General features: G+C 51.1%; 6 protein-coding genes across 6 annotated transcripts; 2 read left to right on the top strand and 4 right to left on the bottom strand.

The window, feature by feature from the left end:
- Positions 1-2,349: 2,349 nt before the first annotated feature.
- AA0111_g2112 (hypothetical protein) lies at positions 2,350-3,033 on the bottom strand (the record flags this gene model as incomplete). The annotated part of the gene is made up of 2 exons (XM_028647848.1): positions 2,350-2,696; positions 2,748-3,033. 2 exons carry the CDS (start codon positions 3,031-3,033, stop codon positions 2,350-2,352), a joined length of 633 nt encoding a protein of 210 aa, XP_028510109.1.
- A 314-nt stretch (positions 3,034-3,347) lies between these two features.
- AA0111_g2111 (hypothetical protein) lies at positions 3,348-5,553 on the bottom strand (the record flags this gene model as incomplete). Its single annotated transcript, XM_028647847.1, has 3 exons — positions 3,348-5,096; positions 5,149-5,439; positions 5,515-5,553. 3 exons carry the CDS (start codon positions 5,551-5,553, stop codon positions 3,348-3,350), a joined length of 2,079 nt encoding a protein of 692 aa, XP_028510112.1.
- Positions 5,554-5,976: 423 nt separating this feature from the next.
- Positions 5,977-7,033, top strand: AA0111_g2110 (hypothetical protein; the record flags this gene model as incomplete). Its single annotated transcript, XM_028647846.1, has 2 exons — positions 5,977-6,327; positions 6,392-7,033. 2 exons carry the CDS (start codon positions 5,977-5,979, stop codon positions 7,031-7,033), a joined length of 993 nt encoding a protein of 330 aa, XP_028510111.1.
- A 1,243-nt stretch (positions 7,034-8,276) lies between these two features.
- AA0111_g2109 (hypothetical protein) lies at positions 8,277-10,600 on the bottom strand (the record flags this gene model as incomplete). Its single annotated transcript, XM_028647844.1, has 3 exons — positions 8,277-10,075; positions 10,125-10,485; positions 10,538-10,600. The coding sequence occupies 3 exons, from the start codon at positions 10,598-10,600 to the stop codon at positions 8,277-8,279; spliced, it is 2,223 nt and encodes a 740-aa protein (XP_028509837.1).
- A 2,747-nt stretch (positions 10,601-13,347) lies between these two features.
- On the top strand, positions 13,348-15,242 carry AA0111_g2108 (NADP-dependent malic enzyme; the record flags this gene model as incomplete). The annotated part of the gene is made up of 4 exons (XM_028647843.1): positions 13,348-13,501; positions 13,552-13,664; positions 13,714-14,138; positions 14,189-15,242. The coding sequence occupies 4 exons, from the start codon at positions 13,348-13,350 to the stop codon at positions 15,240-15,242; spliced, it is 1,746 nt and encodes a 581-aa protein (XP_028509838.1).
- Positions 15,243-16,764: 1,522 nt separating this feature from the next.
- AA0111_g2107 (hypothetical protein) lies at positions 16,765-17,348 on the bottom strand (the record flags this gene model as incomplete). Its single annotated transcript, XM_028647842.1, has 2 exons — positions 16,765-17,253; positions 17,304-17,348. The coding sequence occupies 2 exons, from the start codon at positions 17,346-17,348 to the stop codon at positions 16,765-16,767; spliced, it is 534 nt and encodes a 177-aa protein (XP_028509835.1).
- Between the last annotated feature and the right edge of the window lie 414 nt (positions 17,349-17,762).

The following is a 17,762-nucleotide window of genomic DNA, read 5'->3' as shown; positions in this document are numbered from 1 at the left end:
AACAATCATCTCTCTCAGGAATGCACTTCCCAACACCTTCGATAGCAATATTCAAGTGTCTTCAAGGCTGCGAGGAGTCTATAAAACCGCTTGTAGATACCGTAAAGAAACTCAGACTGCCGAAATCTCAGTCTAGCTCGTCTACGGCTAGGCTCAAAAGCGAGATCAAGCTTGGATTGAAGACAAAGGAAATTACAACCCTTGAGACTCGAATACAACAAGATATCGATCTTCTAAGTACCAGCCTCTCAGTAAATCAAAACAGCATCCTGTAAGGCACTGTTCTAAACTTTCTAGGCTTCGCGAACTAATCATGCATTGATAGGATGAACGTTTTCCCAATATTACTTCGAAACCAAGACAAGATGCTGAAGAGTAATGACAATCTTCCTGGAGCTTCTGTCTTATGTTCAGATCTTGGACCTACTGTCAGAACTCTAGATACCGTTTCTGCGTTTGCATCATCTCCCGTCCAATATTCACAACAAACGATACTGGTACGCTCGGCCTTTGAGAGACTTGGGCTTTACCGTCATAAAGTGATACGTTACCAGGACCAGAGAATCGAGGACTCGGAAGGCAACTTCAAGAGCTATAAGAGGGACATACTCTGGACAGCTGATGAAGTCTCTGCAGTGTGGAAATTCTTAGGCTTCGGCATGACTTTCACCCAGCAGCATCCATACGGCAGTATCCTTCCTAGCCTTAGAACGTATCCTGTGGTTGAACTAGCGGGTGGGGTATTCGATATGGTACAATCTGAAAGCGTTCAACAGCTCCAAGCACGAATTAGCTATGGTGTTCTTCATCCATTTATGCGAACCGCTACAGGAGTGTCATTACTTCATGTAAGTCGTAACTGTGAAGGCCTTTAGGAGCTCAAGTAACAGACGATCCAGTATGCTGCAGTCATACAAAGACCGGATGTATGTCGATTATTGCTTGGGTACGGGGTGAAACCAGAGCTCACGATATACGATGAGTCACCTCTATCCGCAGTCTTGTCAATCTCATCTTATGAGACACTTTCGACGAATAAAATTGAGGTGTATCGATGTTTGTTTGAAGGCGCAGATCTGGCGGACGAATTCAAGAGGTCGGACTCCCATCATCGAAGTTTGCGTTCCGCGATATCTATGGTCGAGGCTCAATGGCTTTGGGGAAAGAATCTAGAGCTGCTTGTAGGTGAACATCTCCGAAATAACCAACGGATGATCATCAGACGCTTTTGGTCTGGTGTTGCTAACCAAAGATCTCAATCACCCATCCGATTCAGCTCACGTCACGATATTCAACTTCCCAATTTCGTGATGAACAGAGATACCCTCAACGATATTCAATATGGGCGTTGTCAAATACTCGAAGCTATGTTCCTACCATACTCGGATTCCATGTTTAGCTACATCGTCGGTACTCGGTTTTTGGATTGGCTTATCAGTTTGGACTTAGACCCGGAACTATATGTTGATAATGAACGAGCGCGTTTGGAGGGTTCAAGGCACTCTTATCCTCATCCTAAGAGGATCGTATTCGAACGCAACTGGAAGCAAAGATGGATTCTTGGTTTTGAATGGGTTTTGGATTATCAAGCACCTGGCTACAGCCTGCTCTCTGAGTACCCCACTTTGACTTTCGAGTGCAGCGGGCCATACTATTGGCCCTTCACTGGGTGGGATAGCACGAAAAACTGGGATGCAGTTGTTTGTAGCGCACTGTTCAACCGTCGCATGGCTGCCAAAGAAAGAAAAGAGCGCGCACGTCTAGGTCAAAAACAGCCGCGAAGTCGAATGCCAGGAGCATGGAAATGGTGAGAAATCTGTATGCTGTTACCTAATAAACTCAAACTAGTCTACACTGCCTTGCTTTCCGACACCAAGAATTCTACATGCATCGTGACATCAACTATCAGGTTGTGTTGCGACCAGAAGATCTCCAGATTCCTTCTCACTTGCAGTGCAATAAGCGTATCCTGAGCCTGTGCAGTCGATTTTTGAACCGTTCTTTTAAGATAGTGGCTGAACAGCAAGACCTTGTCGTGATGTGCAATAGCACAACGTTACCTAGGTACGCGATCGACAAAGCATCAGCATGAATACGATGGTCGCATATCAAGCGCATGAAACCGGAGTTGCCGCATGCAGAGCCTTGGTGACTTCGTCGTCAGTTACCTACAGCCGTGCGTTTTGAGAGAATAAACTGTTGGAGATGAGGATCACGTTTTGCTCACCTAAATACATTCTCCTGTTTTCGCTCATTCTGCTCGCACAACCTGGGAACCAACCCAGGAATCCTATGTTTCCTCATTCCACTTCCCAAGGTGCCTCTTTCTAGGTCCTTCGCTACCTTGAACTACTCCGCCTCCTGATCTGTATCGACCCGAGAAGAAGACGCCGTAGGACAAGTCACTCTGAACCTCGCCATCGAAAACACCTTCCTCTCTTCCCTCAAACTTGCCTCCACCCTCAATCTCAACCTCAAATCCATTAACCCTTCCCCCAGCAGATTCCGTCCAGGCCAAGGTCCAGCATGTGCAGTCGCTGAAACCCTGTCCAACCCAATACCCAAAAACGCATCGTCTGGGTCTGTCATGACAAGCTCTCGATGTCCCGTGGCCATGAGCTTCTGCAGAAGCATAGGTGCGTGTTCTGAGACTGTAAACTTCACACGTGTTGTAACCATGATAACTTGATATGCCACTGCCACCATTGATTAGGCGCCATATCAAATCTGGTGTTTCCATAACTCACCTGTCGTCGCCCAGCTATGTGACCGGGAAGTATCGTTGGCTTTGATTTGCTTGCCTAGGGCCTTCTGTTCCTGAGGATCCGTCGTGCTCATTATGGCCCTAAATAGCTCATTGTTGTTGCCGAACCATAATGCCTTTTCTGCTTGGAAGAACTGCTCATTGCAATTGAATCCAATGTCCCCGTATTGGAAAGAACCGAGGAACGCTGGACTGAGAAAACCATTGTTTTGGTTGCTCTCGAAGGAGAACAAGACTGGCCCTTCGTCTGCTTCACTTTCGGGCTCCATCTTAGTGTAGGTTGTGTGTTGATCACTCGAGAAATGGGGGGAGTATGAGGTGAGGTAGTGGAAAGAAGTTTGGATATCAAAGGAAGACTCATCTTATAGAGGACATGAGCGCCTCAACGTTAGCACGTGCGAATAGTGTCCACCTTCACCTGCTTCAGTACCAGGGGTGAGAGAGTGATAGTCTTTCGCGATCAAGTGCGTGTGCACGATATAATGAAGTCTAACAGATGCAACTCCACCAATGATACCAAACTCCATAACATATATACACCGAATGCAATATCGTACAACCACCCCCTCCTCCTTACTTCACTCTACTTCAAAATACTAGCCCCCCTCCTATCCTTCTTCAACGGACTAAACGTAAACGCCTCCTCACTCATCATATTGAACCCGCCACTAATCGGCCTCGCCTGTTTCCCCATACCACTCTTACTCAACGCCCTTGCAGCAAAAAGGCCTTTACTAAGTCCCACAGGTTTCAAGCTGGGCACAGCTTCCTCGGCATCATCTCCTTCCTCGGCATCGAAAAGTGTCTTCCCCGCCGTAGCCCCCAATTTCCGCTTCTTCTTCTTTTCGGCAGCCGGTTCTTCGGTAAAAGTGGCAAAGGACATGAGAGATTTGCGAGGCTTCATCATTTTGCTGTTGGATTTCTTCGAGGGCCCATCCGAGTCCTTGGTTGCTACTTTTTGTGGTGCTGCGTTTTCAGGCGCGTCTTCGGTTTCTTCCGATACCATTTCGAGGGCTGGGTTGACGGTGGCGGCCGCAGCGTTCTTCTTGTTCCGGGGTTTTGCATTCGCTTTGCTGGACGCGGACGGAGCCAGGGCTTTAGGCTTTGGTTGCTTGAGAGCTTTCTTGGGCGGTGCCGTTGGTGTGGCATGTTCTTGCATCGAATCCTCGACTTCTTGCTCAGCTTCTTCGTCTTCTTCCTCCTCGACAATGGGACTACCAAGTGCAATGCTAGACGTCTTGTTCAAAAAGGGTGTGAGGGAGAATGTCGATGTGTCGCCAACAGCTGTGACAGAAGTGGCGCGCTTCACCTTCTTCGCAGGGAACCCGTCACCAGGCGTACCTAGCATAGTCTCTGGTTCAGCCGTAGCAGCCATGCGCTTCCGAGCATTCTTCGCAGGCTTGGTGGCAGGAGGCGCCATGCTCTTGGTTGGTGGCGCAGTTTGTGCTCTGTCTGCTCTCTCGAGTTCGGCCTCCTTCTCCTTGAGCTTCTCCTTTGTCGTTCGTAGCTTCTCACGGAAGGCACCAAGTTTGTCATCAAGGACGGCGTTCTTGCCTTGGAGCTCAGCTAGGGTCTTGGAGTATTCCTTCTCTTGCTTCTTGCGCTCTCGCTTTTCTTCTTCTAGTTCTCTCCTTGTGGCTTCGGCTTGATCGTCTGGTTGTTGCGAGGATTGTGAAGCCTTCTTCGCTGTCTTCTCTGCCTTTTGACGCTCGCGCTTCTCTTGCTCTAGTTCCTGTCGGAGCTCTTCAATCTCTGCGTCACGGGAGGCAGCATTTTTGCTCGCCTTTTCTGCTTGGATACGAGCAGCCTTTTCTTGTTCCAGTTCCTGGCGAAGTTGTTCAATCGCAGCATCTTGAGCCTCACTGTGTTTAGCAGCCTTGCTGGCTTCCTTCTTAGACAGGCTCTCAACCTTGGCTTGCAGACTTTCGGTCGCCTGTTGTTGTGACTCCAGATCGGCCTGCACCTTCTCCATAGCCTTCTCTGCCTTTGTGAGTCCTGCCTCGGCCTTCATCCGGTCCTTCTTCTCGGTTGCGAGTTGGTTGCGCGCTTCCTCTAGCTCGTTGCGGAGGTCTTCGTCTTGCTCCATCTTCTTACCTTGCTTGGCGATTGTCCGGGCGGAAGTCCGTTTCTCGTTCTCGAGCTCGACTTGCAGCGTCGCCATCTGGCGTTGTAGCGCGAGTTTCTCGGCAAGGAGGCCAGTGTTGGATTCGACTTGGGCGCGTAGGTGTTCGACTTCAGGGCGTAATGATGAGATTTCGCGGGAGAGGGCGAGTTTGTCGGAGAGGATCTTGTTGGAGTCGGATGTGACGTTCTCCATAGCCTTGAGCTCGGCCTGATGGATTGTTAGCAAGCAGTGCATTGATCGGCAAGTTGGACGTGCTTACCTTGAGATTGGCGACTTCCCGCGCCTGGGTGCGGATGGTGTTTTGCGCTGCCTCTGCCTCTGCTCGTTGCTCGTCCAACTGTGCAAGGGCCTCTTCGAGGGATGCCTCTAGCTCGTCGGAGCGTGCCTGCTCGTCTTCGAGTTGTTCGTGGAGATCGCTGTTGTCGTCTTGCAGGAGGCACTGGGCGACCCGCAACTTCCGGATTTCCTCGTCTTTGACTACCGCTTCGACCGAGTGCTTACTCCGCTCGAGACTAAGTTCGAGAGTCGCGTTCCGCAGCGAGTTCTGGAGCTGAGAGGACACGAAGAGTTAGTGGAAAGTCTAAGAAGAAACCAGCGGAACAGGGTCCAGCGGTTTTTTACTTACATCTTTCATCTCGTAGTTGGTATCTATATCCGCCTCCATAGTCGCGACCATGGTACAATATCTGCTCAATGATGTGTCTGTATCTGTAGGTATAGTGTGGATGTGCGATCGATCTGGTGGGGCCTTGGGAGGACGCGACTGAGTAAACAAACAGAGAGCAGACACCTGTACCGAACTAGCAACACAACAGTGAAAGAATGACTCCGAATAAGTTCAAAACGACGCGATGGATCAAGGTCAATAAACCGAGTGTATTCTCCAAGACGAACGACTTGGACGTTTGCAGTTCCGAGTGAAGGTCCACGCCCATGTCGCGATCCCCCTGCCAGCCTTGGCATCCATTACGCACGCCGCCATATCTCCGGGCGAGCGCTCAAGGCCACGTTCCCAAGCTTTGGAGCTTCCGTCCAACCCACCAAGTCTCCGCAACCCCAACCATCCCACCCGCTTCCCAACAACACAATGCGGTGGCTAAACCTCCTCACGGCCTCGCTGCTGCCCTTCACAGCTCTCGCAGCCAAGAAACCGACCGGCGACCGCTTCAATGACGCCCGCGCCAAATCGCTATCCATCGGCCACCCGCTCAAGCTCGACGATGCAAGCTATGCGCAATTGACAAAGTCTCCGCGTGACTACGGCATCGCTATACTGCTGACAGCCTTGGAGCCGCGTTTCGGTTGCATGCTATGCCGGGATTTCCAGCCAGAGTGGGATTTGCTGGGTAAGAGTTGGATGAAAGGTGACAAGAACGGTGCGACAAGACTTGTATTCGGAACCTTGGACTTCGTAGATGGCAAGAACGTTTTCCAATCGGTAAGATGAGCCTTTCTCCTTCCCATATGTTGAAATGTAGAATGTACATACTAACTCTTCGAAGATGATGCTGCAAACCGCCCCCGTCCTCCTCTACTTCCACCCCACCGTCGGCACCCACGCAAAACCAGATGCCTCACCCGTCCGCTTTGACTTCACCGCCGGTCCCCAGACCGCAGAACAAATCCACGCCTGGATCTCACGACAGGTCCCCGCTGAACTGCCCAAGCCTGCTGTCTCGCGCCCCATCAACTGGATCAAGATCATCACCGTCACCACCGTTGTCCTTGGTGGCATCACCGCTGTCTCCGTTGCATGGCCTTACTTCGTTCCTCTGCTACAGAACCGCAATCTCTGGGCTGCTGTCTCCCTTATTGCCGTCTTGCTCTTCACGTCTGGCCACATGTTCAACCACATTCGTAAGACACCATATGTTGTCGGCGATGGCAAGGGTGGTATGAGCTATTTCGCTGGTGGCTTCAGCAACCAGTATGGTCTCGAGAGCCAGATTGTTGCTGCCATCTACGGTATACTTGCTTTCGCCGCCATCTCCCTTGCCATCAAGGTTCCTAGGATTAAGGATGCGCGTGCGCAGTCTTTTGCGGTGTTCTTATGGACCGGAGTGCTGTTTGGTATGTACAGTTTCTTGCTGAGTGTCTTTAGGTTGAAGAACGGTGGGTACCCGTTCTATCTGCCTCCTTTCTAGATGAAGGGTGATGAGTGAAGAAGAAGGAGTTGCAGGGACTTCTCAATCGGTGAGAGACCAGAGTATAGAGTTGGAAACTCATACTACCTGCAAGGGTATATCATTCCAATGGTGCCAAAAACCTGAGCTCACGGCTTGAGCTCGATGTATACTTTGTATGATAAAAAGTAAGCTGTGAAAGCGGGCGTTTATGAAGTAGATGCCAATCCAAATGTCAATATCATGTATCTTACTGCTCTGTACTTGAACTGCTGTAAGGGGACAAGGTACAGTACCTTTAGACCGCCGTCGAGCATGACTTTAGTCAGAGTAGCTTAGAGTACGGGCTGTACGCAGTACATGATATAGGAGCATTCTATTGGGTGAAAAGATTGTGTACCCTCACCACACCTGGGCACTCGTCCACGCTAAGAATTGCAGTGCAAGTTACAGTGATTAGGGCCTCGTCGTTTCGGTCACTTACGGTGGTACAAAGGCTAGAGCTTAGCTTGTTTGAGACGACTCTTATACAATGAGGATGGGTGATCTAACCCGACTGGGCACAAAAGCTTGGTAGGCGTGTTTGCAATGCATTCTTCAGCGCAGACAAGGCTGATGATGGTGGGAGACCTCGACACCATCTACTCCACTGATGATGCAGTAGCAAATCTCCGCATGTGACACAACATCAAGGGTCAATACTCTAGGCTTCTCCATGGATCAACATGGCCTCCTGTTCGAACGATCTAGTGGAGAACATAAAGGTCAGTGTTGATATCAGCTTCTCGTTCACGCTAAAGATTGCAGTGCACATGAATCACACTGCATTGCATAGCCACAATCTTAACGACTCGTTTGCGCTAAAGATTGCAGTGCAGTGATGCATTATTCTTCTAGTAGTCTTATTCGTGGGCAACTTGCGCTACGCAATATCTTGTTCGTTACTGCATGTTATGCATGTAATCTAGGTCTACCTGCTCGTCCGCGCTAAAGATTGCAGTGCATGTCCATTCTCGTCGGCCCACTATGGGCCGGCTAGCCCATAAGGGAATGTCAACACCAAACTCTGGAAGCAAACATATGATCGTAATCATACCATTCACATTTGTACTACATTAAAAAATGCCATGACTGAGAACAAACCAGTAGCCCAATAGCCATGACCCGCTATGAAAACATTTCGTGCCCAGAGAGATGCCCATCATAAACTCCCATACCCATTAAACATACCGAAAGGAAAACAAAGAAAGAAAGACGTACACGCCTAAGCCATAGCCAACGCATGCAAGTCAAAAACATCATTCCTCCAACCCCCCTCATCCCAATCATCAATCCTCTCCTCGGCCCTCCTCCCCTCCTCTTCCCACAGCTTAACAACACTACCAGGCGCATACTTGCCCGCAAAGACACCCTTCTTGTTTGCCTCGACACCCACCCTTGTATACACATCTGGATCATCAGCCGGCGTAAGCCTCGTAATGACCGCCTTGACAAAAGTCTTGACATCATCCGGATCAGAAATCCTCGTCGCCCTCAATCGCTCGCGCGCAAAGAGGAGCTCACGGTTGGCAGCATGGATGCCATCTGCGATACCTTTCGCCATCTGCCTCTCCATGACCTTGCGGACAATGGGGCGGAGGAGGGGTTTGAACAGCCAGCCGAGGATGCTGAACTTGGATTTGCGCAGCTTGTACGTGAGCTTGTGGATATGTACACGTACGGCCTTGAGGGTGAGAATCTGTTCTAGCTTCTCCTTGCCGACTTCGACGTCGAGGTGGATGTCGATGCCGCGCTCGTCCAGCTGGAAGGATGCAATGCCTTCGTCGGCGAGACGGAGAAGACCAGAGTGTGCGCGGAGGAGGAAGCCGACTTCGTCAGCACGGAAAGAGAGACCGTCAATCTTGATGGTGAACTTGGATGTGGCCTTTGATGCGACGCGGAAGCGCGCCTTGCGCAGTTCAAAGTCGTTGTAGGTTTCTACTTTGAAGCGGAAAGGCAGGAAGGAGGTGTGGTTGATCGTTTTTCCGGGTTCGATGATCAGGTTCTCCAAGAGCATGTCAATCTCAGGTGTGGAGACCTCGAGGCGAGGAATAGGAATATACTGGATAGCCTGAACTGCCAGAGGAACGAACACGTTGATGGCGTCCTGAACCAGTTCGCTGTTCGTGGCTGAGTGCATGGGCGATAGGATGTTCCAGATCCTCATGGTTGTCTTGATCATCTTCGCAATGTCCTCGTCCTGTGTAACAGCCATGAAGGTTCGCTGAGCTTGCTCAAAGAACAAATCAACGTCCTGGCGAAGCGACGACTCGCTTCCAACACCCTTGGCCTTCTTTCTGAGCTCCTGGAACTTCTCGTCGACGTGGTCGAAGAAATCGGGGTCGGTAAGCAGTTTCTGTAGGGAATTGCCGACGTCAGTGAGTAGGTCCTCAAACTCGGGGTCCTTGCGGGAGTGCTCCAAGACCTTGTGGAAGGCATCCTCGAGTTTCTTCCATTCTTGCTTGTCGCCAAAGGAGCTTATGAAAGTCCAGAAATTCTTGACAGCCTTGTCCATTGCTGGGTTCGTGTCGACGTCCTCTTCGAGCGTGCCCATGGCGTCTTCGACTGTGCGAGAATATGCCATGGCGTAGCGCTTCAGCAGCTGTGCCAGTACAGATACGGAGTCGTTGTAGTCCCTCTTCTGCCTCAGGTTCGTGACCGTCTTCTTCAGACGGAACAAGAGCGATTCACCCTCATCGCCCTGTAGCTTCTCTGCTAGGCTGACGTCTGCCCTGTGAGCAACCTTGGCCACACCATTTCCGACAACCTGAGCCACCTCAGTGACCTCACTACTCAGCTCCTCGGCGGAATGTGCGAGGTTCTCATCGGCACCTGGCTCTTTGAGGGCCTTGTACTCTGCTGGCGAGGGCTCGATCTTCTTTGCAGCTTTCTTCGCCACATTCGACAGTGTAAAGGCGGAGTCTCGGAAGACTTCGCGACCGACGACGTTGAGATCAGAGAGGAAAAGGCGGAAGTCTGAGTTGGTGAGGAGTAGAGACCCGACAGTCTGGAGGCTCTGGTATGCTGTGGAAGCGTTAGCGGATAACAGTCGGACACATGTGTATGCACGCACCTGCAGTAGCATCTGCCTTTGCCTTTGACCTTGTCGTCCGTCTCGCCATATCCCTGACGTCAACAGAGATTCTAGCCTTGGAAAGGTACCAGAGAAAGTCCTGAATCTGATCTTCGCTGTTCTTGTGGTTCATCGTGTCGATGAATTGATGAAGCCATTGTTTCGTGAACTTGACTAGCAGGCGACCTGAATCGCTCAAATCGGGATTCTCTGGATTCAGGATATCTGCAGATAGCAAGCTGCGCAAATTGATGATGAGTTGTTCGTTAGATGGCATGAAACCCATAGTAAGCGCCCTCCACATCTGGTACGAGTGGAGCTTCTGATGCACCTCACGCTGGAGCGTTGTGTCATCACGATACTATTCGTTACGGTCAGCAACCATCATTTTGTGGTTGAACGCGTGAACATACCTGTGGCAACAACGGCTGTTGATCGTCGCGTTTGCGCGACCCGAAACATGATGAGAGTGACATTGCGATGATTTCTGTCGCTAATTCGCCGAGCAAAGAGCAATTGAGGTTGGTAAAACGTGGGGAGAGCCGGGGTATAGCTCACGTTAAAGCTATTGAAGCTGTCCAAGGTTCCAGGCTCCAACCACGCGTTGGTCAGGATGACGAGGGAAGCTAGCGCTTCGACGTCATGCCGCTCGTCGATCCGCGGCTCCACATATGCGCCAAGAACAAATGGCCGGGTGTCATGCCCCAACCTATGGTTCGCGCATCACTCTCGAAGCACATGGTGTGTATGAACTTATGTTGTTTGCATCTGCACCAACTGTATAAGCATGCAACATATCGATTCGCCATGAATGTGTTCATATTCGCATGCGAAGTTGGCTAGGTGCTCTGCGATGCCGAGGCAAGTTACTCCCTAGCTCCAAGATACGTAGGTAGTCAAGAGAAGGCGCAGAAAGGCAGTAATCAAAAGCCTCATGAGATGAATGGGCTGCGCTCCGTGTAGTAGATTTGGCTGTTTCGGTATTTCTCCGAGCACTCAAATGATCGTGAACAGGTTATCGACACGATTAGGAGTCTGTCGCAGCCCCGCGGAGGTCTCTCCGAACATCGCTGCGTCATAGTTGACATTTGACGCCAACTGAAGACCATCAGTGTGCTTTACCAAGGATCTTAGAATATACAAGCATGTTTACAGAAGAAGTTCAACGTAGGTAACTTCGACTGGCTACTGTTCGCTGAAATCAATTATGGTGCTGTTACAATAGCTTTCTTAACAATCGAATGAGTGTTTGCTCTTCCCGAATGGGCATGTCGAAGAGGAGATTTACAGCATGTCGATAGCTATGGGCGCGCTGCTGGGTCGAAAACTGAGGCTGTCACTGTTGTGTGCAAAGTAATCCGCTCTTATGGTCTCGGATTTTTGGGTCTATTGATCCTGAAGGATGCAGCGAACACCGACTCCGATTCCGATGAGACATTATAGACTGAGAGTGCCACAGACTACGACCCACGCTAGTCTGCTCGGACCACAAGGCTTCATGCAAGCGTGGGCTTCCAGATCTGAGATGTACTGTACTGACTCGCCCGCCAAGGCGTCAGAGAGACGGTGAGACTTGACAGGTGCATGACAGTCGCAGCTTTGCGGTAAGGAGAGGCAATCAATTAATAATAGTGACTTGTTCAATGGTTGATGCTTGCGAATTAGCCATGGTGAGCGGAGACTTGAATGCGAAAGTCGGATGTGAGTAATAGCACGCAATAAAGTTCGTCGTCCGTAACCACCCGTGGTGCTGTGGATTGTGGAGTCGCGTGCCCCAATTCTCGGAAGATGGTAGGAACTGGGCGCGAAGCCCTAGGCGGCTGCCTTACCCAAGCCATCAAGCTTTCCCCACACCACGCGGGTGATCCACCAGCCACTGTAGTCGCATCTGCAGCTGCAGGTGTAGAGTCTGGGACCTCCGATATATGGAAGGAGTGGTCAAACGTGAACTGAATCAGATGGAATTATGTCGACACCCGGTCCGGATCTCACGGCTACCTGTAGACAGTGAGTTATTTTAAAGAGACAGTCCGGCCTGTCACAGACATGGGGCGAGAGCAATCGGATGTTGCATGCGCTTCCCCTGGCACCATGCCACCAACGGTCCGTTAGCGAACAGTCAGGGGTGCACATTCTGCGTAAAAAAAAGTTGCCCTCAGCGGCTCCGTTGTGCGGTACAAAGACACACCGCTCATACTGATTAGCAATTCGTCGGGTCGCGGTGTACGTCCATGGAGCCGGTGCGGACCCGCGAGAGCAGACGGAGGTGTTGATCTGGCTAATGTCCATGGCGCTATTGACCTGAGTAACGCATCCAAGGTACCCTTCGTACAGTGCTGTGGCGAAAGGACACGAGACAACTCCCGTAAGATCAACACGATTAATAATTAAGCACGCTGTTGCAACGCGGCGCTGCGCATTGACTGTAACTGCGGGAATAAAATGCCTTGATGCCTGACAAGACGTGTGTTGGGCTATGCGAACCTTGGAAGGCCGTCGTTGAACAAAAGAAAACAGCGGTATGGTAGAGACAAATACCTTTGCTGCCACGCGTTCGGGCTACTTGCCAGCTCGGTCTGCAGTACCGGCAAAAACAAATCTGCACAGAACGGACAACGATTTTGGCCATGGAAGAATCCTACGGCATTCCGTCAAGGCAATGGGCGTTCCGATTGCTCCCGAGTGATATGCACGTCCAGTCATGACCCCTGCTACCCGGTGGCTGTGGCTGTGACACGACGAGGATGGCATGCCCCGGATTTAGCAAGAAAATTACTGAGGAATGTCGCGAGTGTGCTGTGTGAATGGTGTGATTGTAGAGAGGAGTGTATACAGAAGCGACAAAACCTTATCGTCATGGTATGCGGAGTTGTCGTCGCCAAGAGAGATACTTGGGGAAGGGACTCGCGTAAAAGTCACCGACGGGCTGGTCCATGCTTCCTTTACAGGCACACTTTGACGGCGAGAACGGATCTCCTCACAGACTGACTGTTGCGGAACCTAGACCCATCCGATAGGCTGACTATTATGTAGCCCCCCATCCTCCGCGCCCCAGGCGGGCTGTCTTCCTAATTCCTTTTCAATTGCCGACGCGTCGTTTCAGCTCATTTCAATGCAGCGATTCAGGTCGCTTATAAAAGTTACGGCTCCCGCCCAAGGCCTCCGTTCTTCAATCCAAAAACCTCCTTTCGTTCGTTATATGGCCACTGTAGCAACCGACAACATGCCTTCCGCCATTCGACCCAACATGGCCCGCCAATTGAGCACCACTTCCGGTGACTACGACCTGTCGTACACGCCCGATGTCCGCAGAACCCTGGGCACATACGGCCTCACTCCCCCTGCCGTTGAGAGCTACGACGTTCAGAGCGAGCGATGTGCGTAGATATGCCTCGAAAGACGAAGTGAGCCTTGTTAACGTTCCCAGGCCTCAGACTCCTTGCCATGAAGCAGGCGCCCATCGAAAAGTTCCAGTACCTCGTCCACCTCAAGGCCACCAACCCACATCTTTTCTACCGTCTCCTAGGAGAGAACATCAAGGTACGAAACAATCAGAGGCACTTTAAAATCACGAACCTAACATAGCCAGGAACTCACTCCCCTCATCTACACCCCCACCGTCGGTGAAGCCTGCGTACGATGGCACGAAATCTGGACACAACCCGAGGGCATGTATCTCTCATGGAGCGACCGGGGCAACCTCCGCAAGATCCTCGACAACTGGCCACACCAGGTCGACATCACTGTCCTCACAGACGGATCCCGTATCCTGGGTCTTGGGGACCTTGGTGTCAACGGCATGGGTATTCCTGTCGGAAAGCTCGCTCTCTACACCGCCTGCGCTGGTATCAAGCCAGACAGCACCCTGCCCCTGACTCTCGATCTCGGAACCAGCAACAAGGCCCTCCGCGACGACCCTCTCTACATGGGCTCCAGGATGCCCAAGGTTACTCCCGAGCAGGAGAAGGAGTTCCTCGACGAGCTCATGGCTGCTCTTACCGACAAGTGGCCCAGGTATGTAACATCCACCTATTATCCTCTTCAGGAAACTGATCGTGTGACAGCATTGTTATCCAATTTGAGGACTTCAAAAACCCTTTCCCCGCCTTGGAGCGCTACCAAGACCAATACGCCATGTTCAACGACGACGTCCAGGGAACTGGTGCCGTTATTGTCGGTGGATTCATCAACGCTGTCAAGGCGTCCGGTGTCCCTGCAAAGGACCACAAGGCCATCTTCCTCGGTGCTGGAAGCGCTGGTGTCGGTGTTGCCAAGCAAATTGTCGAGTACTTCATGAAGGAGGGTCTGACAGAGGACGAGGCCAAGCGCAAGTTCTGGTTCGTCGACTCAAACGGTCTCGTCACCCTGGACCGCGGTGACAAGCTCGCCGAACACAAGGTCTTCTTCGCTCGCGACGACAACAACGGTCGTCAATACCAGTCACTCAGCCGCCTCATCGACTACGTACAGCCCACCATCCTGATGGGTCTGTCGACCATTGGCGGTGCCTTCAACAAGGACATCCTCGAGAAGATGGCCAAGATCAACAACCACCCCATCATCTTCCCTCTCTCCAACCCTTCAAGCAAATCCGAGTGTACATTCGAGGAGGCCGTCGTTGCCACCGAGGGACGCTGCCTCTTCGCTTCCGGCTCTCCCTTCCCCTCAATGGAGTTTGGAGGCAAGATGCTTACTCCCGGCCAAGGAAACAACATGTATGTCTTCCCTGGTATCGGACTGGGTGCCATCATCTCCAAGGCCGTCTCCGTCACACAAGACATGATCTACGCCTCTGCAGAGTCACTCTCGACTTCTCTCAACAAGCAAGAAGTCGCCGACGGCTGGCTGTACCCGGACATCCGCCGCATCCGCGAGGTTTCCGTCATTGTCACCCGTGGTGTTATCCGTGCGGCTCAGAAGAACGGTGTTGACCGTGCTACCGAGCTCCGCGGTCTCACTGACGAGCAACTCGACGCCTACATCAAGAAGAACATGTACGACCCTTACACTGAGCCCAAGTACTTCGACAAGAAGGTGTCGCAGCTTGTTGCGAGCGAGAAGCTGAATGGCACTACTGTTGGTGTGACTGAGGTCACCAACGGTGTTGCTCACTTGTAGAGCTCCTTCGATTCTTGAACATGCTTTTGGCGCTACGGTTCGTCTTTAATTGAGGATGCACCTTTCTTTGGTTCTTGTTTCGGTAACGGCCTTCACTTTAGACTGGGCACTGGGTCTCACCAAAATTACTTTTCCTTTTCTCTCGACTTGTGCTTGTGGGATGGCTGGATGGACACTCGATACCCTACTACACTTCATTCGTCTTCTCACGAGACTTGTAGTACACACTAGATACCTCCGACCTTGGTGCAAATGATTGCACTGTGGAATGAAAATGCAACATGTTATGGACAATCTTACCATCAATCTCCCGTCTCCACTTTGCAACGGTGATGTCAAATCATTGACGGATGGAGTGTCCGTCTCACGTCACTATTACTATGTTCTCAACAACAGTACTTGTTGAGACTACCTTTTCACTGGCGTTAAACAATACCATCTGCCATGCTCAACCTCCGACGACGGCCCCCCTCATTCTCCAAAGACCTCAATGGCTACTTCCACACATGAGTGCAGTAAGGACGATCAGCTTGTCACAAAAGTCCCTTATCTCGTATCACCTCGAGATAAAACGGGATCCCGAAATCTTCCACGCGTGCTTAACAACAGCGCCAGACTATAGTAGCACAGACCCCTCCCCCCCCCATACCACACCAGCCACAATGCCATGCACGACCGCCCAGCCCCCCTCCCTCCCTTCCGCTCTCATCTGCGGGATGGCCCGCTGCTAGGTTGCCTTGACCCCGGGACCCACTTTCACCGGTTCTCAACAGTTTTACGTGCAAACAATGGTTTGGAGCGAGCGCACGCGCATGAACCAGATCGACGAACGGGTAGGGCTGCAGGCGGTTTTTGACTCGTATGCTTTCTTCTCTCCTTTGGGCCGGTTTTTTTTTGAGGGAGAGAAAAGAAAAAAAATCAACTCTGCTTCTTTTACTTTTGTGGGGTCTGCGTTTGGTTATCTGGATCTGGTGTATGTGTGATGGATAGTTTTGAGTGGAATACGTAGGTGGCTGACGGAACTGTTGTTGTGGTTTTATAGGTTGGATGGCTGCGCTTGATTGGGGGGATGCTGGGGATGTTAGAGAAAGCTTTTGTGGTGGTGAGGTGGAGAAGTTAGACGGGGTTGGTTTGGTGTGTTGATTAGGATAACGTATGTTGTATGCGGCTAATTGATGATTTACCGCAGCTTTGGGGATGTAAAGGATGGGATGGGCATATGTGCGACGGTGGTATGTTGTTTCGGTCTTTTGAAGACTTCGTCGGCTTTCGAGTGGAAAGTTCACCGAGAGCATGTTGAGATGCATGTTGGTTTCAAGTATTTGACTTGTATTCTTCAACTATATCTTTGATGCCTGCGGGTTATGGAAGCCAAAGACACAGCTAATCAAGATGCAGGTAATACTCCAAGCATGCCGTAAACGTAGTCTGGACGTCAGACGCTGATATGCGCTGCAGAACCCTCACAATGGACTCCTCCATGCACATGCGTTTGGTGCCACACTGCTGGCTAGAGACAGCCTCAGATCAGCTCGGCCTCCTTCAGGATGTCGTCCACCTCGTCTTCTCCAAACTCTGACTTGATACCGAGATCCTCCTGATCCTCTTCAGCCTCAGGAGTAGGCTCCTTGTTCTTCTTGGGGCGACCGCGACCCTTTTTGGGAGTAACCTCACCAGTGTTGCCCTCATCGTCAGTCTTCGGCTTGCGTTTGCGTGGTGTAGCAGCCTTCTTGGTCGGAGTTCCACCAGCAGGGGTAGTGACAACGGCAGCAATGGGTGATCCAGCCTTGAGGGCATCAATCTCTGGCTTCAGCGCGAGCTTGGTCTTGTTCATCTTCTGGCGACATCCGTTCACGTTGCGGCCAGCAGGTACAGGAGCATTCTGTGTTATATCAATCAAAAGAGCTCTACCTAGGAGTAGTACACCTGGTTTCATAGTGAATACAGGAATACTTACATTGTAGTCGAGTTGCACATTGCCAGCCTCAATGACGCTGAGGAGGTAGACGAGCTGTCCACTGTTAGTTTTGCGGTTTCGTAGGTGGATGGAAGGGAACGTACAACTTCGTGTTCAGTCCAACTCTGAGCATTGCCTTGACTAGACATGATGTGGTATTGCTGAAGGAGATATTGACTGAGCAGGAGTATTCAGATATGGTAGAGAAAGGGTTATGGCCGTCGCAGGGTGAAGATGGAAAACAGAGGTAGAGGGAGAAAGCAGGGTGAGGAAGCGATTGACGTTTGTATCTAGAGTGGAAAATCTGCCAAGCGGGTGGAACTCACCCTCACTGTGAGTCCTCGAACGGCAAAGACGGCACGTAGTCAATGGTGCAGAGTTCCCGATGCGTGGTGAAGGTGAGTACAGATTGCTAACGGAAACGCGGTAGCCGTGCTCTGAAGATCAACGCCAAGTCATGTATACATTGTCCTTCTATGCATATGATACGATATGACCTTGGGGGTTGCCGTTCAATCTGCCACAGCCCATTTATAGAGATGCATGCTACATTAGCCTACCTA

Source organism: Alternaria arborescens (assembly GCF_004154835.1).
Source record: "Alternaria arborescens strain FERA 675 chromosome Unknown contig_4, whole genome shotgun sequence".
NCBI classification, from domain to species: Eukaryota; Fungi; Ascomycota; class Dothideomycetes; order Pleosporales; family Pleosporaceae; genus Alternaria; species Alternaria arborescens.
The sequence above is the reverse complement of the archived record's forward strand: the minus strand, read 5'-3'. Positions and strand labels throughout refer to the sequence as shown.